This window comes from Aquarana catesbeiana, linkage group LG02, assembly GCF_042186555.1.
Source record: "Aquarana catesbeiana isolate 2022-GZ linkage group LG02, ASM4218655v1, whole genome shotgun sequence".
NCBI classification, from domain to species: domain Eukaryota; kingdom Metazoa; phylum Chordata; class Amphibia; order Anura; family Ranidae; genus Aquarana; species Aquarana catesbeiana.
The window spans coordinates 128,234,177-128,258,783 of record NC_133325.1 but is presented as its reverse complement, the minus strand read 5'-3'; the positions used below and the strand labels follow the sequence as shown (position 1 = coordinate 128,258,783).

Sequence of the window (24,607 nt, the reverse complement as noted above, 5' to 3'; positions counted from 1 at the left end):
CAGCCTAGAGATAGAGGGGTTCACTACTGGTGTAACAGTCCCCTTCTGAAGGGGGGGCTCCCCAAAGGGGTACCTTACAGCCAGCGTTTTTGGAAATGCAAAAGTCACTTTTTGACACTCCCAGTCTTAAATGGACAAATTTGCCAGAATAAGAGAGAGAAGGGAATGCTTTCGCCACATAGAGGGCGTCGACTGAGGCGCTGCCCAGGGGGCACCCCTAAGGCCCCTCACAAGAGACACAGACCCAGGCCCCAGACCATTTCCCCTCACGGGGAACAGACCGTGGCCCCTCAACGGGGGGCACAGACCAGGGCCCCTCAATGGGGGGCACAAACCAGGGCCCCTCACGGGGGGGGGCACAAATCGTGGGCCCTCACAGGGGGCACAGACCAGGGCCCCTCACGGGGGGGCACAAATCGTGGGCCCTCACAGGGGGCACAAACCGTGGCCCCTCGCAGGGGGCACAAACCATGTCCCCTCACTTAGGGGGCACAGACCCCCGCTACGCCACCCCTCAGGAAAGGGGGGGCCACCACAAGGCCTAGCAGTCCGCCGAAGCTAGATTTCTGGCCGCCCGCCGCGAGCACGCGGCCCACAGGGGGACCAGACTGACGAGAGCCGGCAGGCCGCAAAAGCCACAGGCTAAACTTTTGGACGCCCGCTGCAAGCACGTGGCCCGCAGGGGGACCGGACCGACCCTGAGCCCTGGACAGACGCTCGGCCGGTAGGCCGCAAAGCCGCGGCCTAAATTTTTTATGTGGCCCGCAGGAGGACCGGACCTTGCAGCCAGCGTTTTTGGAAAATTTACCAATATAAGAGAGAGAAGGGAATGCTTTCGCCACATAGAGGGTGTCGACTGAGGCCCTGCCCAGGGAGCACCCGAGGCCCCTCACAAGAGACACAGACCAGGGCCCCTCACGGGGGGGACAGACCAGGGCCCCTCACGGGGGGGCACAAACCGTGGGCCCTCACGGGGGGCACAAACCGTGGGCCCTCACGGAGGAGCACAAACCGTGGGCCCTCACGGAGGAGCACAAACCGTGGGCCCTCACGGAGGAGCACAAACCGTGGGCCCTCACGGAGGAGCACAAACCGTGGGCCCTCACGGAGGAGCACAAACCGTGGGCCCTCACGGAGGAGCACAAACCGTGGGCCCTCACGGAGGAGCACAAACCGTGGGCCCTCACGGAGGGGCACAAACCGTGGGCCCTCACGGAGGGGCACAAACCGTGGGCCCTCACGGAGGGGCACAAACCGTGGGCCCTCACGGAGGGGCACAAACCGTGGGCCCTCACGGAGGGGCACAAACCGTGGGCCCTCACGGAGGGGCACAAACCGTGGGCCCTCACGGAGGGGCACAAACCGTGGGCCCTCACGGAGGGGCACAAACCGTGGGCCCTCACGGAGGGGCACAAACCGTGGGCCCTCACGGAGGGGCACAAACCGTGGGCCCTCACGGAGGGGCACAAACCGTGGGCCCTCACGGAGGGGCACAAACCGTGGGCCCTCACGGGGGGGCACAAACCGTGGGCCCTCACGGGGGGGCACAAACCGTGGGCCCTCACGGGGGGGCACAAACCGTGGGCCCTCACGGGGGGGGCACAAACCAGGGGCCCTCACTGGGGGGGCACAAACCAGGGGCCCTCACGGGGGGGGCACAAACAGCGAGCCCTCACGGGGGGGGCACAAACAGCGAGCCCTCACGGGGGGGCACAAACCGCGAGCCCTCACGGGGGGGCACAAACCGCGAGCCCTCACGGGGGGGCACAAACCGCGAGCCCTCACGGGGGGGCACAAACCGCGAGCCCTCACGGGGGGGCACAAACCGCGAGCCCTCACGGGGGGGGCACAAACCGCGAGCCCTCACGGGGGGGCACAAACCGCGAGCCCTCACGGGGGGGCACAAACCGCGAGCCCTCACGGGGGGGCACAAACCGCGAGCCCTCACGGGGGGGCACAAACCGCGAGCCCTCACGGGGGGGCACAAACCGCGAGCCCTCACGGGGGGGCACAAACCGCGAGCCCTCACGGGGGGGCACAAACCGCGAGCCCTCACGGGGGGGCACAAACCGCGAGCCCTCACGGGGGGGCACAAACCGCGAGCCCTCACGGGGGGGCACAAACCAGGGGCCCTCACTGGGGGGGCACAAACCAGGGGCCCTCACGGGGGGGGCACAAACAGCGAGCCCTCACGGGGGGGGCACAAACAGCGAGCCCTCACGGGGGGGCACAAACCGCGAGCCCTCACGGGGGGGCACAAACCGCGAGCCCTCACGGGGGGGCACAAACCGCGAGCCCTCACGGGGGGGCACAAACCGCGAGCCCTCACGGGGGGGCACAAACCGCGAGCCCTCACGGGGGGGGCACAAACCGCGAGCCCTCACGGGGGGGCACAAACCGCGAGCCCTCACGGGGGGGCACAAACCGCGAGCCCTCACGGGGGGGCACAAACCGCGAGCCCTCACGGGGGGGCACAAACCGCGAGCCCTCACGGGGGGGCACAAACCGCGAGCCCTCACGGGGGGGCACAAACCGCGAGCCCTCACGGGGGGGCACAAACCGCGAGCCCTCACGGGGGGGCACAAACCGCGAGCCCTCACGGGGGGGCACAAACCGCGAGCCCTCACGGGGGGGCACAAACCGCGAGCCCTCACGGGGGGGCACAAACCGCGAGCCCTCACGGGGGGGCACAAACCGCGAGCCCTCACGGGGGGGCACAAACCGCGAGCCCTCACGGGGGGGCACAAACCGTTGGCCCTCACAGGGGGCACAAACCGTTGGCCCTCACAGGGGGCACAAACCGTTGGCCCTCACAGGGGGCACAAACCGTTGGCCCTCACAGGGGGCACAAACCGTGGCCACTCACTTAGGGGGCACAGACTGGAGCCCCGCACAGGGGGCACAGACCCCCGCAGCGCCACCCCTCAGGAAAGGGGGGCCGCCACGAGGCCTAGCAGTCCGAAGCTAGATTTCTGGCCACCCGTGGCGAGCACGCGGCCCACAGGGGGACTGGACCGATGAGAGCCGGAAGGCAGCAAAAGCCACAGGCTAAACTTTTGGACACCCGCCGCAAGCATGTGGCCCGCAGGGGGACCGGACCGACACTGAGCCCTGGACAGACGCTCGGCAGGCCGCAAAGCCGCGGCCTAAATTGTTTACGTGGCCCGCAGGAGGACCGGACCGACGAGAGCCGGTAGGCCACAAAAGCCGCGGGCTAAACTTTTGGCTGCCCGCCGGGAGACTGGACGGACCTCGGGCAGTAGGCCGCAAAACCGCGCCCTAAATTTTTGTCCGCCGGCCGCGAGTGAGACCGGACTGATACTAGCTGGTAGGCCGCAAAGCCGGGGCCTAAATTAGCCCCAGGACTCCCGATCACCCTCCTCCCAGGCCTAACCATCAGATACCCCCCAATACAAAACCCGAGGGTGGAAAAAAGGGGCCGTGTGTCCCAAAAAGTCCCTAGGCCGGAAGCCTGGGCCTCACCCGAGAAAGGGGGGGGTGGAGGAGAACCCCAGAGGGACCGACCACCCCAGGAAGTACCCGCGTCCCACACCTCTCCGGGGAAGGCGAGGAGGGGACTACTACTTACCTCTCCAGCAAAATGCGCAGGTAATGCTCCCAGACAGATCTTCCTCACCACCGAAGTGGGGGGGCTGTCGGCCATGAGGAACGCTGCGACACAGGTCGAGACCCGGTCGTATGCGACCTCGCGAGACGTTTAACTTGCAGGGCCAGCCCCTGTCCAGTGGGGCTATGTCCCGGCCAACCTAGTGCGTAGCTGCGGTCTGCACGTGCTCGCTGGCCAGACTGGGGTGACTCCTGGACCAAGTGTCCAGTCCGTCGACCCAGCCTGGCAGTTGATTGGAGATCTCACCGGAAAAAAATCCAGGAAAAGCAAAAAACAAACAAAAATTCCCAGAACTAGCGATCCCAGCAGGGAACTAAGTCCTTACTCCTGACTAGGCAATAAAAAAAACTGAATACCTAGAGCAGGGAGGTGGGTTATATACTGACTGTGGACGGCCCATGGGAGTGGCCAAGTGTTTGGTTTTTTTGTTCTGCCTAGTCCTACTCCTGCGGAGGCAATATAACCATATCGTTATGAAGATAGAAGGCTGTGTCTGTCAATGAACGAATGAGAAATGTATGCAGCCACTACATCTAAGAATTGGCAAGCTACAATATATTACATTTTTGTGTTTAATATCAGTTAACACAAGGATAAGGATCTATATTATGCAGTAATTGTAACCTCACTGGAAAAAGGTAATTTTTAAAATATAGGGTGTTTTATCATGTTGTGTTAAGTTTGTGAATAGAGCATATAATGATATTAGGTGGTGTAATCAAGATCATTCAGCATTATGATTGGCAAGCACAGGAGCTCTGCATTGGATGCTTGATGAGAAGGACAAACTGCTGGTAACTAACAACTTCGAGATTCTGAAAGTGGAATTTTGGGACTCCATTAGGGCACAGGTGTCAAACTGGCAGCCCTCCAGCTGTTGTGGAACTACAAGTCCCATGAGGCATTGCAAGGCTGACAGTTACAAGCATGACTGCCACAGGCAGAGGCATGATGGGACTTGTAGTTCGGCAACAGCTGGAGGGCCCCCAGTTTAACACCCCTGCATTAGGGGAATAAAATATTCCGCCTTGTGCTGCTGTCTCCATATATATTCCTATGATGAATCCAGTAGGGGGCAGATGACAACATTGCTTAACATGAAGCCCAATTAGGGTATTGGCTGTGCAGGAGAACAGTGGGACAGTGGGAATGGGGAAATCTTGCCCTCTGGGTTAAAGTGGTTGTAAACCTTTTTTTAAAATAACAAACATATCATACTTACCTCCACTGTGCAGTTAGTTTTGCACAGTGTGGCCCCGACCATCATCTTCTGGGGTCCCCAGGCGGCGCTCGTGGATCCTCCCAATCAGTAAACCCCCTAGGAGAAGCACTGTCTGGGGGGGGGGGGGTTACCTTGCGGACGCACTCCTGAGTCCAGCATTTGCATGCATAGACACAGAATGCTGGACTCGGCCCTACCCCCCGGAACCCGTGTCATTGGATTTGATTGACAGCAGAAGGAGCCAATGGCTGCACTACTATCAATCTATCCAATCAAGAGCCGAGAACCCCGGGCAGAGAGGTCCAGCGAGTCTTCGCTGAGGGAAAGAAGGGCTCAGGTGAGTAAAACGGGGTGGGCTGGTCAGTGTTAGACGTTTAGGATGCATTAAGGTGAAAAAACACGAGTGTTTACAACCCCTTTAAACAATGAACTAAACCCACTCACACCATCCCAGACAGTTATACATTTTCAGTGAATGTTATTTATGCATATAAAGTCATTTTGTGTTTTGAATAGGGATGGAAGAAGGGTTAGAATATCTGTCAGATTGTTATTGCTGTGTTTTCACCGTGGAAATTCATTTTCTCCGATTGCTTTGGTGACAGTTGTCACCAAGACTGAAAGTGAAGAAAAATCCAGAAATTTCCAAAAGATTTTGGCTAGAGTAAGGGAGAGTTATAACCCCTGCAGGGTTGTTTGCCATCTGTGTCCTAATGTGGAGATTTCCCTTTACACCCCATCCCATAGCCAAAACAGAAAGAGAGAAGAAATCCCTCCAAAGTGAGGGAATCCGTGATCGTCACCAAAATTAGTGTCCCCACGGGATTTCCCCTTTATTCTAGTTCTGAAGACAACTTAAAGTTTGGGATTTTCTTTCACTTACAACAGTAAACAGGACAAAATGGGCTAATCACCAATTCTAATCCCTCTCCACTCTTTCCAAAATGTTAAAAAAAAAAAAAAAATTTGCCTTTATTTTTATTTTATTTATTTATTTCAGGTACTTATATAGCGCCGTCAGTTTACGCAGCACTTTACATATATATATTATACATTCACATCAGTCCCTATACCCTCAAGGAGCTTACAATCTAAGGTCCCTAACTCACATTCATACCTATACTAGGGCCGATTTAGACATGATCCAATTAACCTACCAGCATGTCTTTTGGAGTCCTTTAGTTATACTTTCGGTTGTCACTAGAATAGGGAAGAAATCTTCTGATGATCATGTTTATTTCGGCGACACTGTCTAGTAGTGGATTTCAGGGCCTAGTCACTCTACAACACACAGACAGTACACTGTGTTTTGGTGCATTTCCATGCATGTTTCTGTGCGGCTGTGCGTTTTCATGTGTTTTTTACTTTTTTTTCTCCAATGAAATGTTTTCTTTGACTTGTTGTGGGTGAGAGGTGCATTGCAGTGCATTTTGACACATTTACACAATCAACATCTGTCTTGACGCATTCTGTAGCGACTTTGGTAAAGGTGACTGCTACCTGTGTGGATATAGATTGCTTGGGTATGTTCCTGACACTCTTTAGAACTGAAGTGTCTTGGATAAGCTAGGAAATGCAGAACAAGTCCAGGTTAATGTCTAATACTAGCTATACCAGGACTTGGATAAAGGAGAACCTTCACAGTGTCCCTAATGCTTTTTTACTTGATGAAAATTATACAGCTAGACTTTTTTTCCCTAGTATAAACCTCACTTCATAAACCTCAGACTACAGTATAATGGAACATATTTAAAGAATTTTAGGCCATGATGAAATTAGGCAATAGTATTTTTAATTATATAAAACGTCATAGGAAATATGACATTCTTCTCATGTTTTAGTGTTTAGTCAACTTCTGTTTACCGGGGCGGTATGGAAGGAGCATCCTGTATTTCCTTCCTCTTATCTGATTTGTAAGATGACATGGTGAGTATTATAAATATTTATGGTAAAGGTAGAAAGGTAAAAACCTATTAGCACACAGCATCCTTCGTAGATGTAATTTTTCATACCTTTTTTGTCAAGATTCTACTGCCAGTTTTGCCTGAAAAAAATAAAAAATAAATCTATTAGAAATGTAGAACACACAAACTATACTACTTATTTTGATTAAAGACTATAACAATAATTGTAATCATCATATTGTTCATCTACTAATTACAGCAGACCTGATTATAGTTTTTTTTTTTTGTTTTTGTTTTTTTTAAATCCCCTACACCTTTGCCTTCCTAGGCACAAACTGCAACAAAACGCCAGGGCATACTTGCATTTTTTGGATCCCCATGGTGGGTGGTCATGTGACCAAATGTCCAGGCATTTAGAAATGTGATCCCTTCTACAGGGGTTGATTTGCCAGTCTGAACCACATATTTTCTACGCAGTTTAAAGCACTCCTGGCCCTTGCACTCTTGTTAGTTAAACTGGCCATATATTATAAAATTTTCTTGTAAAATTTTCCTTTGGATTTACCAAAATCATATAATTTGAGGTCAAACTTAAACACTTTCAAATTGTATGCAATTGGGCAGGCCCCTGCACTTCACAGTTGAAGGAAAATTGAACAAGAAAATTGTATAACGTATGGCCAGCCTTACTCTTGTCCCCTGCACTTTGTGCATCACTCACCTCTTACCCCTGCACTCTGTGCATTATGTACTTCTGACTCCTGCACTGTGTGTTATTTACACCTGATCCTGAAACTCTGTGGATTATGCATCCGTGACTTAGAGGAGATGATTGGTGGTGGAGGCATATGCTGGTATGTTTGAAGGGGCCTCTGGAGGATACATTGGTGGCTCTTTTTACGCAGTATCCAACTGCTTGGACGTTTACGCAGAACTAATCTAGATCTGGCTGGGAATTGTATCAATTTTGGAATATTCAATATTATAGATTATCCGAGTGATCTTTGATGTGATACAGATGGACATATATGGGGACTATACTGCTTATGGCGTTAGCTCATGCTCTGGTTACTTCTCAAATTCTTTTCCTTCAAATAAGGTGTATTACCATTTTTGGACCCTTCTAAGCCTTTATTGCTCACCCATTTCTGCTGCCAAATCCCTTCTACCTCAGAATAACATTCATGCTACTCATCGTTATATCCAGCAATACAAGGTCTTGATTACAAAACGCGTCGACCTTTGTTTTTATCTCTTGGTGTAATTATGGACACAATAATTGTTAAACAGCCATTTTCTGGTTACCATTGCTGGTTCCAATGGGATTGAACAGTGGGATTTTATTCTATATGTGGTTTTAAATTTGTAATACACTTTTGGTATTTTCATACACTGAACCACTTCCACCCCAGGGAACATCTGAGCCTGGCCATGGAGTATATTCACATGCTTACTTTGATTCACCAAATATGAGTTGCCAATTCATTGTGCTTTTAATAAATTCAAGTTTTTTTGCTGCACTTAGTCTGGCGCCCCTTTTGTCTTTTCTTGTTATCTACAGAGTTGCTTCACTCTAATGCCACGTACACACGAGTGGATTTCTCGTCGGAAAAAGATATGACGGCTTTTCCGATGGGATTCCGCTCAAGTCTGCCATGCATACACACGGTCACGCAAAAGTTTACTGAAATTACGACCGTCAAGAATGCGGTGACGTACAACACTACGACGAGCCGAAAAAAATAAGTTCAATGCTTCCGAGCATGCGTCGAATTGTTTCTGAGTATGAGTAGGGATTTTGCATGTCGGAACTGCCACAGACGATCGCATTTTCGGACAGGAACTTTTCCCGACCGAAAAAATTGAGAGCATGCGCTCAATCTTTTGCTGGCTGGAATTCCGCCTGCAAAAGACCGACTGAGCATACACACGTCACATTTTCTGACGAAAAACTCTCATCGGTCTTTTGCGGGCCGAAATTTCGATCGTGTGTACACGGCATTAGGGTGCTGCTGCAGGTGCTCAGATCCACCAACCATCCTTCCACTTTTAAGATCCCATATGAACTTTTATGAACTTTATACAGAGACTTTGGTTCTAATAGCCCTCCAGCGCCATTTGCATGGATTGTTTTAACACATTTATGTGTTTGCCCTCTTTTGTACCAGTAGAGTCCATATTCGAAACTTTTCTATATATGACCTTGAGTAGAATAGGCCCAGGTTTTCTTTAACCATACCCCTTTAAGACTCTCCCCACTGTTACTACAATTTGGCTATACCCACAATTCACATTTGTGTACCACATCAGTTTTGTACGCATGGTGTCTGAGGTATTTTGTATTTAGAACTTGAATGTCTGACTCTTGTTCCAAAATTCTGTGACAAACTGTTTCAGGGCATGCTAAAATGGTGGTGTGATTTTATAGGTATGGCTACAAATAGTTAAGTGAATTAGGGTGTTGTTATACATTGGTGTGGTCAGTAGGATGTCCCCAGATTTCAAACTAATGGGTCAGGCATTAATTTATGGAAAGCAGAAAGCTGCAGGTTTTTCAAAAAAAAAGTTGAGCATGACTTGGCATTACATTTAAGAACTACTCCAGGTACTGATATATTTACATTGGTCCAGAGTGCAAACTCATTTCTGATTGGACTAGGTGGAGAGGGTGACAACGCTGTCTCCTTTTTCCACCCTGCAATCAAATTTAAAGAGATCTCAGAATTGAGCCCATGCCTAGTGGGCAACCTCCTGTGTTTACAATGCAACAGGGCAAAAATGATGTAGGGTGATAATGCAAGCCCAATATCACACTTATATTAAAATAAGTTGACAGTCTTCACTTACAACTGAAATATCACTTTTAGGTACAGTAAGCATTAAACCACTGTTATGCCATGATATGCTGACCGAAACAAAAAGACGTCCCTAGTTTAACCAATCTCGACAGAACGATTAACTTTGTTTCATCCTAGAGAACATTAGGTTTTATATTGTCACTATGGCTCATCTCAAATAGTTTCCCCAGAGACTGCGTTACCCTAAATGTCCCTATCCCAGTTAAGGCTTTTAACTAGAAGAATAAAAATGGTTGTTTCAGAGTTAGTACACTAGCTTAATTTGACCTATTGCCTTTTCAAGCTCTGATTTCAGCCCAAATTTTCCCCATATTGTTCCTCATATTTGTGTTAAAGCATGATGGAAAAACATTTCCAGCCTCACAATTAGGTCTAACGTGAAACCACTTCTGCCCGTGGCAAATCACAGCTGAATCAGCTGCACTCTGCGATGTTTTTTTTAGTTACGCTTATCAACTAATTTTACCCAATCTAACCGCAGGATAAGTCTCTTCTGAAGCCATCTGAACATCATATTATTCTAGAGAAGCTCGGCTGGTGTGGAGATGTGGCCCTCTGCCTGTAACATTAAGTGCTTGTAGCTGGTGGCTGGTTTGCTATTTCTCAGCCATATAAACAGAGCATGGAATATTTCAGATAGGTGGAGGCACGCTGAGGAAAAAAAATGTACTAAATGGTGGAAGCCAAAATTCCATCAAAGGTTTTGAGATCTACTGAAAAAGAAGTGTTTTTTGATCTTTAAGACTTCTAATAAAAGCAGAGCCAGGTTTTCTTAAGCTCTACACTTCAGCAAGTAGCACGAAAAGGGCATAAAAAATTGCTTCTAATTTAACCCAGTGTGGACTGAACACAAGACTCAATATACAAAGGGGAATACAAATCAACCACCGAATAAAGTGTTTATAGGAAAATTGCTGTGATACTCTATAGTTTTATTACCATCACAAGTTGCAAAGCCTTTCTTAACCTCTTGAGTACCACAGGTGTCATAACCAACTCCTGAGAAATTTCCACGGTCAGCGCACCCTGCCTTGGTTTATTAACACATTTTGAGCTTTTTGCAATATCAAAGTGACTTTTACCATCATTTCCAAACATCCTAGACAGGACTTAATTTTGCTTTTCTCCTTACAATTTTTCAACTTCCATAAAAAAAATAAAAAAAAAAAGTTTCTAAAAACTTAACCCAAGTCCAACCCTAACACTATTTAAAATTATAGCCTAAACAAGAAAGCATATGTGCTAAACAAGAAAGCATATGTGCTTTCTTTATTCCTTGCTTTCCAGCTTCTATGCCTCACCCCTGATAGAAGACTAATTTGTAGGCATTACCAAGGTTGAACTCAGCTGCCACCCCCCCCCCCCCCTTCTTTTTATTTGTTGATAGGACAAAGGCGGCCCATGCTGCCCAACATCCTTGGTTGCTGTGTTATCCTATGTGTCCATGCACCTTTGCGCGTTTACAGGCCTATTTATTGTAAAATAAAAAAACATCACAAGTGCGTTTTTGAGAGGAGCTTTCGGGAAGAAACATTTCTTGTAGTGTTTTGGGGAAAACCAGTTATAAACATAAATGCGCCTAAACGTGCATACAATATGCTCCATAGGACCATTTTTTAAGCTGCTTTTTTTCTGCCAGCAGTTCTGGCATTTTTTATGCTGCCTAGTGTGCATGGACCCATAAAAGTGGAAGTAAAAAACGATCACATTTTACAATTGCAGGTTAAATCATCTTGGAAAGGCGTTTGGTAGAATAACAATTCAGAACTATCCCTGTTACCATCTGTAGCAGTTAAAATTCCACTACCAATCACTGGTGATGTTTGGCTTTAATCATATTCAGGTTTGCTTTGATAACAGACATGGGCCTAACAGTAAATTATGCAAATATGGTATCCTTGGTATATACATATATTGGGAAGAAGAATGCTGAGGTCCAGGAGCCTTGTTTGGTGCCATTCACAAATAAACTAAGGAAGTAGGGTTTGTATACATTGGAATCTGAATCAGTAGCAGGTCAAAGGCAGAAGTATAAAAACATGCTTTTAAGTAAAATGGGATGCGTTCACAAAGTATCCAACTAAGTGTGCTTACTTCACAATTTATCTCCTGTATCTTGAACAATGGGAAATAATGACTACAAAAATTAAAAACAAAACACATTGATAAGAGATAACCATATAAAGTACATTTTTAATTTAACGCAAAAAGGTGGCTTTGACTAGGGACCTATTTACTTCTATGCAGTGCATTAACATAACATGCGGTGCATTAACACACCATTTTTAGAAAAGCAGAGCACCACAACGCATAACATACCTTGCTGTGCATTATCACAACATTTTTCATCCAGCCAAACTTTGAGCTGGCCCTTCCTCTCTTGTAAATGGTTTATCCGCTCTTAAATAAACCAGATCACAAAGCAATAACCGAAAACAATGTACTTGTAAATTGTATCACAACTGATGGATGTTACTACTTCCTATTCAATAAGTAACTACACAGATCAGGTTTTTAACAAAGATGAGAGCAATAAACTGTTAATAGGTGCACAGACTGGCAATGAGGTGGGAGGATACCCTGTGCCAGGAGGCAGATTGCTGGTATTTACATAAGTAATAAACAGAGCCTGGTAATCACATGAAGCATCAAGACTGTTCACTTGGCACCTGACCTCTCCTGCATTTCAGTTCATGACATTGACTGTATAGGAGAAAAGCTTTCAATGTGGTAAAAGTTAAAAGAGGCAATTAAATCAAGGTGTTTGCAGGCAAACCATTCGCATGAAAAAGAAAAGAAAAAAGAAATATGAATGCAATAAAAGCCATTTGCCTGTCAAAAAAATAGCAAAGTGCATTAACATAAGTAAGGAGAGCCCATACATAGCCCTGTATTTGGAAAGGATATGACTTATTAGAACGCTACATACCACAGGTCGCGAAGGGGTAAATTTCAAGATTGAAAGCACTTGTGAGTGCTACTGCTATGAAAATAAAATGCTTGTAAATTAATTTAGACACTGTGCAATGGAGATGGAATACTGGTACCTTCAGACATGGCAAAAGCCTTAGATACTTATCAAGTTGTAGAACCTTTGGCTGGTTTTGTGCTCAATAGCTTTTGGCCCAAGTTTCATTCATGTATTAAAGCTTAATGTTAGCTTAAAGGAGCCAAAGCTCTTTTGGCCATACTTCTCCAGTGGATCACAGGAGTGCACTTAGTTCTGTACTCTTGTGACCACGATTCAGCTGACAGCAAGCTAAAGCCCACTGTCGGCTGACATCACCGACCCAGTCCAGGCTCCACCCAGATGCCTGACCGGCAGCTGGCTCAGCCTCTCACTCCACTGCTGAGAGCCTGAGCCAGCCGCTCCCACCCCCTCCACAGTCTGGTGCTCCAGTGAGCACTAGAGGGGCAAAGCACAGAGCGGTGACTGACAGTCACTGTTCTGTGCTCAGAGCAATCCTGAGACCTGAGCAATCAGTGGTCTTTGAGCACTTAGTTCTTGATGTAGAGCCAGCAGAAGACAGCTTCAACATCAATGCTGCAGCCACCTGGGTGAGTATGAAAGTTTTTTCTCGTTTCTTTCCTGTACTTTTTTTTTTTTTAATTCTATAGCTTTGGTGAGATAACTTACCTGGTACCTACCATGAAGTATGTCCCATGTCACCTTAGGATTCTGTAAAAATCTTCTATGCCAGTCCTCTTTATGTCTCTGTAAAAACACTTCTCAACTGATGAGAGGGGAGGAGGGGGTGGATCCTCATCAGAAACTTTTACACAGCAGCTTCATAGAAGACCTGAAACCAGCAATGGCAGCAGCACGGTACATTTAGAGACAGGAAGAGGATGAGGCATCCCTGCTGTAAAACTTTCTCCAGGATTAAGTTGTGACATGGAATGACATTGGACATACTTTTTAACAGGTAAGTTAGCTCAATAAACCTGAAGAGAGCGCTTTTTATGGCTAAACTTCAGCTTTAAACTTTACTTCCAGTGAAGGATATCAATAAAAACTGCATACCTGACCACATTATTATGGAGAGGACTTTTTTATTTTGGCTAACATAAGAGGATTTTGTTAGATTTCACCCTTGCTAATGTCAGAGGTTCCAACCCTTCCTCACTCTACTAAAATGTGTATTTGTCTGTGTGCCCATTGGAGAGATTTTCTATCACTTCCTTTACGGAGGAGAAAACTCTCCAGTAGGGTCAGAGATAGCCCTAACACCCGGACACAGGAACTAACTCTTCCCTGCTCTATTCAAAACTAAGAAGTTTTGACTTAAGTTGAGCTTTAAGCCGATACATTTTGCAAAACCCACTGGCTGTAGCTCCCCCAAACCTTATTTTATACTATTAGGACTTAAAATCATACCATGTTTGTTAATGGTTCCCAAGACATAAACTGCATAATCTATATGGTTTATAAATTGAACCTTTTGATACGGTCTAGCTGATCAATATTATGTATTAACCCATGGCTACAAAGGTGGCACTGACACGGAGGAGGCACGCCACACACTGGACCCTGTCACTGTCCTGTCACTCACAGGACACATTGAACCAGGGGACGCAGGATACTCATCCGCCCACTGTGCAGCTCACATTTAAAGCTCCAGCAACAATTTGTCCCTTTCACTTTTCAAGCAACATCCACTGATGTTGAACACAGTGTATCTACAACTTGTCACCACTGTGGTCTGGCGTCCATTTAACATTCTTTCTGGCAGAATTGCCTCCTGTGCTTATTGAATATGGAATCATTCTAATGGAAGTAAATCATATGTAAATGTTCTCAACTCTCAACCCCTGATGAAGGTAACAGAATACTGGAAACGTGTCAGGTATTAGGGTACATCACCCTCTGGAGGGTACATATAATCATTTGCATTTTTGTATTGATGTTTTGTTGTTTGCACACACCTTTTTATCTTGTTATATTAGATAAGATATATTTTTTATCTCAGTATTGCTGGTCTATTAAAGTCCCATTAAGGGGGTATTGTTTTTTTGATGGGCACTGATAGGCGACACTGATTGGCACTGAAAGGCTGCAAAGATGGGTACTTATGGGTGGCATTGATAGGCGGCACTGATACGTGGCACCGATACGTGGCACTGATAAGCATCCCTGGTGGCACTGATAGTGGTAGGCATTGTGAGTGGGCACTGACTGGCAGCTGCCTGGGCACAGATTAGCATTTCCCTGGGGGGTCTAGGGGGTATACCAGGTGGTCCAGTGTGGATGGCCATCTTGATGGTCCTGGGAGGCCTGACGGAGGTCCTGGGCGGGATCCGAGGGGGGGCTGTGCTGATATGATATCCTGAGGATGTCATATGACGCCCAGTCAGGGTATTGAAACCACTTTGCCGCCGTCATTCTGCTATATGGCGGGCAGCAAGTGGTTAAACATCCTTTAGTGTGCTACTACTACAGGGCCCTTTTAACTGGTAAGGATGTGCAATTTTTGCATTATTATTGGGAACAAGTTTTACGGTCCTTTCCCATCCATTGGGTACACTCATACATTTGGCCCAAAATGTCACATAATAGGACTTAAAGGGATTGTAAAGTCATTCTATGCATTATGATAAAAAGCCTTCTGTGTGCAGCAGCCGCCCTCAGCCCCCCTAACACTTACCCGAGGTCCCTCTCTGTCCAGCAATGTCCACGAGTGTCTCAGCCATCCAAGATTCTCCCTCCTGATTGGCTGCTGCTGCTGTCAAAGTTAGCTAGCCAATGAGGAAAGAAAGGGGGCAGGGCCGGGGGAAGGTTCAGTGTCTGAATGCACACAGGGAGCTGTGACTCAACTCAGGTGCCCCCATAGCAAGCTGCTTGCTGTCGGGGCACTGAACAGGCGAGAGGGGACAGGATCACATAAGAGGGAAACGAGAAGAGGAGGATCGGGGCTGCTCTATGCAAATCCACTGCAACAGAGCAGGCAAGCATAACAGGTTTGTTATTTTTATAGGAAAAAAAAAATGAGACTTTACAATCACTTTAAAGCGGTAATAAAACCAAAAATGTAATATTGCAGCTTACCAATCAGATGTAGTGGCTGCATTAGTTTTATTATTCGTCTTTTTTCCCCCCTCCATTTTCACCAAGATCTGGCCAGTGACACAACTCACGCTGCTAGCGTGAGTAGAGGACTGCCGATAACTGGCAAATCCTGTTTACGCTGTCATCAGCTGTGATTGGACACAGCTGGTCACATAGTAAAGAGCCATTGGGATTGGCTCTTTATCTGCTTCAGCTCCAGAAGATTTTACCCCCTTCCTGACCAGAGCACTCTTTGCGATTCAGCACTGCATCGCTTTAACTGACAATTGCGCGGTCGTGCGACATTGCACCCAAACAAAATAGAGCTTTTTTTTTGGTGGCATTTTTCCCCCTGCTGTAGCAAATTGGATCCTGCTTTTCTGGGGTTTATTTTTTTGCCTTCCTCTGGATCAACTGTGGGCAAAGGATTGTGTATATGGGATTGTATGATATTTTTTATTTTTTATGGCTGAACTAGATGGACTTTGTCTTTTTTTAACCTAACTATGTACCTATGAATTTGATCACCTCTGCGGTTTTTATTTTTTGAGCTACAGTTTTGAAAAAAAAACACAATATTTTTTACTTTTTGCTATAATAAATATCCCCCAAAAATATATATAAAAAAAATGTTTTCCTCAGTTTAGGCCGCTATGTATTCTTCTACATATTTCTGGTAAGAGAAAAAAATTTCAATAAGCGTATATTGATTGGTTTGCGCAAAAGTTATAACGTCTACAAAATAGTTTTATGCCATTTTTATTATTAGTTTTTTTGTTTTTTATTAGTAACGGCAGCGATCTGCGATCTTTAATCGGGACTGCGACATTATGGCGGACACTTTTGACACTATTTTGGGACCATTGTCATTTATACAGCGATCAGTGCTATAAAAATACCCTGATTACTGTGTAAATGACACTGGCAGGGAAAGGGGTTAACCACTAGGGGGCGGTGGAAGTGTCAAGTGTGTCATAGGGGGTGATTCTAACTGTAGGGGGATGTGCATCAACTCACATGACAGCGATCACTGCTCCCGACAGGAAGCAGTGATGTCTGTCATAAGGCAGAACAGGGAAATGCCTTGTTTACATAGGCACTTCCCCGTTTTGCAGCTCCGTGACACGATCGCCGGAAGACTCGAGTCACGCTGTACATGGCGGGGGCGCGCGCCTGCTATCCCCGCCTCTTAAAGGGGACGTACAGGTACGCCCATTTGCCCACCGCTGCCATTGTGCCAACGTATATCGGCGTTCAGCGGTCGGCAAGTGGTTAAGCTGATCTGTGATCAGCTGTGTCTGAAGGACATCGCAATCACAGATCCCTGACAATGGGCGCAGCAGGGGGTGCGGGCAGTGTGATCATGGAAGATCATCAATAGATGCCGTCCCTGAAATGTGTGACTGTGCTGTAACCGTCATTCAACTATAGTGTGGTCGGGAAGAGGTTAAAGGTGAAGTGTGGGAATCCGCTTCTATACTTTATTTTTATAGCTTAACTGAACAACCTAAAGCTAGATGCTGATTGGTTACTATGCACAGCTGCTCCAGATTTTGTCCGCTCCAGTTTTGATAAATTCCAACCAGTATTCATTCTCTCTAAATCTCTAGCCTCTACCAATCCCCCCACATTTTAGAGGGTCTGATTCTAAGCGTATAGACCCTCAAAGCCTGCTTTTTCCAATGACAGAAATGTGTGCAGAACACTTGTCTGATACAGCACAGATGTGTAGTGTGGATCAAGTGGATACTCTTCCCCACAGACAAAAGTACTAAAGTTATAAACCAGATGCCAGAGCATATAGCCCACTCTGTTTTAAAGCAAGTCAGTACGCCATGCTGAGTGTTTTATGTGGGTATGGAATTTCATTCTCTCCACAAAATAATAGAGACTCACTTTTAGTTTAAGTTCTGCGGTGCTGTGGTGCATTAATTCAATCAAGCTACATCTAAAAAACCTAGAAACAGTTGTAAAGCATGTTGGAATACTGTTTTAAAATAATCCATTCATCTTCTAAACTAGAGTAAAGTAGCCACTAGAATACAATGCAGTCACTCTTTAGGTGTTTAGATATGCTAATTTCTAAGTCAAGGGTTGCCACCCTTTCAAACACTGAGGCTGCTCATCTGCACAACCAATGGATGAAAGTATAACAGGATTTAAGAGGGATGGAATAGAACTAAACCTATTGGGCAAAAGTTTAACATATCAAATTCCCTGAGCTTAGGAATTCCTAGGGCCACTAAGATGCAGAAGTGAGGCAAGTACAGGCAAGTTGAAGGTGCCTACGCTGCATTCTGCATGTTACTTTATGCAGATTTAGAAAAGGAAGGAAAGGACCTAAACCGTGGAAGCTGTGCCCACAAGCCCAGGGTGGTCCCCTGTGTGTTTCACCTCCTCATCCCTGCACTGCTGAACTCTCCTCTCAAGACTGCGTTAACCACTTAAGGACCAGCATCGTTTAGGATTTTAGGTGTTTACATGTGTAAAACAGGTTTTTTTGCTAGAAAATTGCTTAGAACCCCCAAACATTATATATGTTTTTTTTCTAACACCCTAGAGAATAAAATGGCGGTCATTGCAATACTTTTTTTTGCACCATATTTGCGCAGCGGTCTTATAAGCGCACTTTTTTTTGGAAAAAAAATCACTTTTTTTGAATAAAAAAATAAGACAACAGTAAAGTTAGCCCAATTTTTTTTATATTGTGAAATATAATGTTACACCAAGTAAATTGATACCCAACATGTCACGCTTCAAAATTGCGCTCGCTCGTGGAATGGCGTGAAACTTTTACCCTCAAAAATCTCCATAGGCGACGTTTAAAAAAATTCTACAGGTTGCATGTTTTACGTTACAGAGGAGGGCTCTCGCTCTACCGGTCGCAGCGATACCTCACATGTGTGGTTTGACCGTTTTCATATGCGGGTGCTACTCGCGTATGCGTTCGCTTCTGCGCGCGAGCTCGACGGGGGGGGAGTTTAAAAATTTTTTTTTTTATTTTATTATTTATTTTACATTTTATTTATTTTTACACTGTTTTAAAAAAAAAAAATTGTGTCACTTTTATTCCTATTACAAGGAATGTAAACATCCCTTGTAATTGAAAAAAGCATGACAGGACCTCTTAAATATGAGATCTGGGGTCAAAAAGACCTCAGATCTCATATTTACACTAAAATGCAATAAAAAAAAAAAAAAAAAAGTCATTTAAAAAAATGACATTAAAAAAAACATGCCTTTAAGAGGCGTGGGCGGAAGTGACATTTTGACTTCGCTTCCGCCCAGCAGTGTCATGGAGACGAGTGGGCACCATCTTAGCCTCACTCGTCTCCAAGCACAGAAGGGAGACGGACGCGATCGCCTCCGCTGCTACCAACGGCTCCGGTGAGCGGAGGCCCCTCTCCCGCCACCGATAAAAATGATCTTGCGGCGAATCCGCCGCAGGGACCACTTTTATCAGAAAGCCGGCCGCCGCACGAAAACGGGGATACCGGGGTTATGGCAGCTAGCTGCTGCCATAACAACGATATCCACCTGCAAAGTTTGGACGTACATCGGCGTGCGGCAGTCCGGAAGTGGTTAACAGCTTCCACCTGCTTGCTGCTGCACTGTTGAACTCTCCTCTAAAGACTGTGTTAACAGCTTTTGCCTTGCTGCTTTGTATAGCGTAGCCAGTCCATCCAGGGTTCCGCTGCCTGGCAACCAGCGCGACATGACGTGCGACTTGGCCACGCCCCCCTCACCACCGGGACTTGCTATAAACATCATGGCACTGGCGCGCCAGAGGCAAGCCCGTCGGTGCCCATCTGGGCCAGGGTGGATGGGTCAGACAGGCCACAAACCTCTGGATACAGTACAGGAAAACTTTCTGCCGGGGACATAAGCACCGCACACCGGTTAATCTACTCGAGGTGCTTATTTCACTCAATCAATATACTGCCCCCTGGAACATAAAAAAGGGACAAACAACTGAAAAGCATATCGGCGAAATCATCTACTTTTGAGACTTTAAGGGCCGTCTTCATTAATGCCCGCTCAGGCACTAAGCATTGTTTGGAAATTTTTGACATTCTAGAGTCTGAGAAATTTCACATTTTAGGAATCGTAGAGACTTGGTTTAATGTGAATTTTAAGTCAGTTTTAGAAGAATTACTTCCCCGAAATTTTAAGATTTTAGTCAAAAGCAGAGAACACAAGAGGGGGGGGGTGTTGTGTGATTCATGACGACTGTTTGGATTGCACTGAGCTAAAAACACTTGAGTTAGTTCATTTGAACACCTGGTGATCAGTATTAGCCACTGTCTATCGTCCTCCTGGCCCAGCAGGGACTTTCCCTGCTGACTTATCTGAACTAATAATGTCCCTGTGTCTACAATCGGATTGTGTCGTCCTCCAGAGAGACATGAATTATGTGGCTGGAGGATGTCACAAGCTGTGACTCCCAGGATCTCATACCACCTAGATGGCCACCACTTTACCCTGGCATCCACCATGATCACAAACATAAAAGGCCATATGCTAGATGCCCTTTTTACTCATGGCACGGAAGTTTCCAATGTTAAAGCACATGAGGTGGGGTGGTCAGACCATGGTCTGGTCACCTTTAACCTCTTGGATTTTGCACCAATAAAAATCATCAAAGGAAATAGTATGACAAAATCTGCTCCATTTCGGAAACTAACAAATATAACAGTCGAAGACTTTAAAACATGCTATGACTACCATCAGGGACAGCCACTCCTAGTGAATGAAGAGAGAGAAATGGGAGTTCCGGCTTTAGAAACCGAGATTGAAAGGCTGGAAATATTCCTAGATGAATTTGAGTTAAGAATCAAGGCAAGTCTGGACACCCTGGCCCCACTGACAACAGCAAATAGGCGCCCAAGATTATCTAAGTCAAGCCCTTGGTACGCCCCTAGTCTATATTGGAAAGAAGGTGGCTTAAATCAAAAGTTCCCTGGGACAAAATAGCGTATCGAGTCTATTGTCGAGGCTACACAAAGGCTGTAAAACGCCATAAAAGATCCTACTATAAAACAATCAAATAATGCAAGCCTCGGGAATTATTCACATTGGTTAGGGACATATTTGAACCAAATAATTTTATTCTAAGATTGTCCCATCTATGGAATTATGCTCTGCGCTTCAGTCTTCCTCTGGGGAAAAAAATTGTAAAAATCTGTAACCAGCACAAAATCTTGCCTGATGACTTTGACCCTCCGGCACTAATAAGAGCTCCTCCAGCTTTTAGCTCATTTGTACCCACCTCAGTGGAAGAGATATCCAATATTATGTCTAAGCTTAAACCGTCAAGCTCTCCGAATGACATCTGTCCCGCTTGGTTTATGAAGAAAAATGCAGATACATTGGCCCCAGAAATTACAAGGATAGTGAACCTATCTTTAAAAATAGGGGCCGTTCCAACACGACTGAAGCATGCCATTGTCTCCCCCTTGCTGAAGAAGAGCACACTCGACCCTTCTTTGCTCACTAACTTTAGACCTATATCTCTTCTTCCCTTTCTGGTGAGGATCCTGGAGCAGGTCGTCTTTCAATAAATGCAAAGCTTCTTCTAGGATAACGACCTGTTCCATGACTCCCAGTCGGGATTTAGGCCGGGATGTGGCACTGAACTGTCCGCACTTGATATACGAGAACGCCTGTTAAGGGTAAAAGATGCGGGGGGGGGGGGGGGTGTCGGCAGCCTTGGTGCTGCTCGACCTCTCGCAGCCTTCAACACTATCGATCATCAAATTTTGGGAGATCGTATGAAATACCTTTTTGGATGTAGTGGCACTGTCCTTCGTTGGATCAACTCCTTTCTCACGGACAGGCACCATCAAGTGCGGATGAACGCATACAGCTAGCCAATTGAACCACTTCTCTATGGAGTCCCGCAGGGCTCAGCATTGTCGCCCCTGCTATTCAACTGCTACATGTGCCCACTCGCTGAAATTACTGCTACACACAAACTAGCATGCCAGATCTACGCAGATGACACGCAGATCCTGGCTGACGCTGGCGATGGGCCAAATATGCACCTACAACTGAGACATGGACTCCTTCACACACAAAAATGGATGGCCGATAACAAGCTAGGCCTTAATGAGGCAAAGACTGAGGTGATGCTGGTGGGCCCTCAATCAACCACCAACTTTCACTTGGCCTGGCCCACTTCATTCTGCCCCATCCCAACGCCGGCAAAACAGGTCAGGAACCTAGGTATCATCTTTGATTCCTGCCTGTCATTTATACCTCACGCAAAACTCTGTATCAAAAACTCCAACTTCTATATACAGAGACGCCGGAAAATTAAAGATCTGTTTGCATACGAAAACCGGCTAACTCTTGTACAGGGTCTTGTGCAATCCTGGTTGGATTGCTCTAACATCTTTTTTCTTGGACTTCCATTGAAGTGGCAAAGAAAATTGCAAGCAACTCAGAATCAAGCTGCTCGCCTGGTCTCTGGATGTGCCAGAACAGACCACATCTCTCCCGTGCTGGAAAAAATGCACTGGCTTCCTATCGCTAATCGAGTACTATTCAAGGCAATGTGCTATATGTATAGGGCACACCGGAAACTGGGCCTAATTTATCTGTCTGAATGGGCATCTCACCATGTACCGTCAAGACTACTCCGATTGGCCAATTTACTTCTTATAGAACCGATAATCAGCAGACTAAAATTTACTGGTAACAGACGCCTGGTTACAAAGGGCAATGAGCTGTGGAACTCCCTTCCAGTGACTCTAAGGTCGTTATCCTTCCTCCTAAGTTTCAGGAAGGGTTTAAAAACCTTCCTCTTTATCCAGGCCTACGGATAATCTGATGAAGAATAGGAATCGTGCAAAAAACATGGAAATTGTATGCTCTTTTTCCTCCCCCATCTGGAGGGTCACCCCCTCCCCCCCGTTTTTTTTTTTTCCTTTTTACTTTACCTCTTCATATTGGGCACCCTAGGCTCCTTTTTTAACGTTCTATTGGAAATCTCAACTTGATTTTAGGGTCTCTGTGTGCCTAGACGATCTCCTAACGGAGCGCATTCGGCGCAGTACAAATCCCATATCAAATCAAAACAAAGGCAGAAGACAACAGGACTAGTCATCAGTATTTCCTGTAGGTTCCCCACTTATCTTTTTTCAATCACAAATTTACCATGTGTTGCTCCATACTGTGCTATGTGTGGGCAGCCATCCTATTAGAGGAGCTGCAGTGCCTCTTACACTGCATTTTAGGCAAGCTAAAATGGCAGATGTAAATCTTTCAGGGTAATGCTTATGAACAGTTAAATTTCCCTATAAAATTCCATCTGTGCATGATCTTTTTATCTCCCATTCCTTTAACATACTTGCCATTATTGAAACCTGGCTTCAAGAATCTGACTTCACCTGCTGCCCTCTCCCATGGTGGCCTCCACCAGACTCACCCACCCAAGCCCAGTGGACAAAAAGGAGGTGGTGTTGAATTACTTCTATCTCCCACTGAGCACCTTTAAAGTCCTTTCATGCCTCTCCCTTTCTTTCAGTCTCCTCTTTTGAGACCCACTGTATATGTCTGTTTTCTCTAATTTCTCTAAGGATTGCAGGGATTTATCGGTCTCCTGGACCAGTATCACACTTTTTTCAGGACTCCTGCCTGGTTACCCTTCATGCTCTCCCCTGAAATACCCACTATTTTACATGGCGAATTTAATGTCCCTGTTATTGTTAACAGTCTGGCAACTTAGCCTTAACTTTTGACCTAATATAATGGACGCACACTTCCACTCATTCTGATGGTAACACCCTTCAACCTTGTATTCTCCTATCTCTGTAATCTAGAGCTGCACCATTGTTAAAAGATCATGATCTTGATACAACCCCCCTCATAATGCTAATCAGCTGTTTCCACAATTCTATGTAAACAGTGCTGAGCCAAGGTGTCAAAAAAAAAAAAAAAACCTGACAAATGTTTATCAACATTCCTCAGCACAGAGAGAGAAGATCTTTTAGGGCAGTTTAACCACTTAAAGCCCAAACCGTTTTCTGATATTTGTTGCTTACAAGTTAAAATCCATATTTTTTGCTACAAAATTATTTAGAACCCCCAAATATTTTATATATTTTTTAGCAGAGACCCTAGAGAATAAAATGGCAGATGTTGCAATATTATGTCATACTTTATTTGCGCAGCGGTCTTTCAAACGCAATTTTTTGGGAAAAAAAATACACTTCAATGAATTAAAAAAAAAACGAAACAGTAAAGTTAGCCCAATTTTTTTGCATAATGTGAAAGATGATGTTATGCCGCAAGAATCGTGATCCTTATTCTAAGCAGATAAATCGTGATTCTCATTTTATCCAGAATTGTGCAGCTCTACTGCAGTCCTGACAAACTCAGCACCCCCTTTCCTCTCTCCAGTCACAACCTCATCAGTTCCACTTTGTCCCGTTCTTCAACCACCTATCCCTCCAAGAATAAAATGATACTTGCAGATATCTTCACCACTTTAACCTTTTACTTCTCTATTCTACTACTGACCACCTCTATGACAAATCTCACCCCTGTCCTGACCTAACCTGGCCACCTCTGTCTACAACACTGGATGCATTTGCTCCTCTAACTACACCCAGAATCAAGCCCCAATTGTCACAACCTTGGCAAACTGATGACACCAGAAATCTCAAGAGACATAGACATGTGGTATTTAAACTAAATCCCTGCAAGACTTCACCTCATAGAAATCTGCCCTGCTAAAATTCCTGCTACCTACTTTGTCCCTTTATTATTACCTTGTCATCCAGTCCTCATTGGCTCTTCTGTACATTTAACTCTCTACTTTGTTCCACGGCAACTCCACCCACTGACTCACTGACTGGCCAAGAGTTTGCCAATCACTATCAGAAGATTGATGCAATTTGTAAGGGAATCTCCACTGTGCAGATATCTTCCCCACTTAAAGCGGTA

General features: G+C 46.0%; 1 protein-coding gene across 1 annotated transcript in view; it reads right to left on the bottom strand.

The window, feature by feature from the left end:
• Window positions 1–24,607, bottom strand: part of MICU2 (mitochondrial calcium uptake 2) — a 621,891-nt gene that overhangs the window by 238,991 nt on the left and 358,293 nt on the right. Inside the window, exon 3 of the mRNA XM_073613444.1 lies at window positions 6,863–6,894. Coding sequence (XP_073469545.1) covers window positions 6,863–6,894 — 32 coding nt within the window. The remainder of the gene's footprint in view (window positions 1–6,862; window positions 6,895–24,607) is intronic.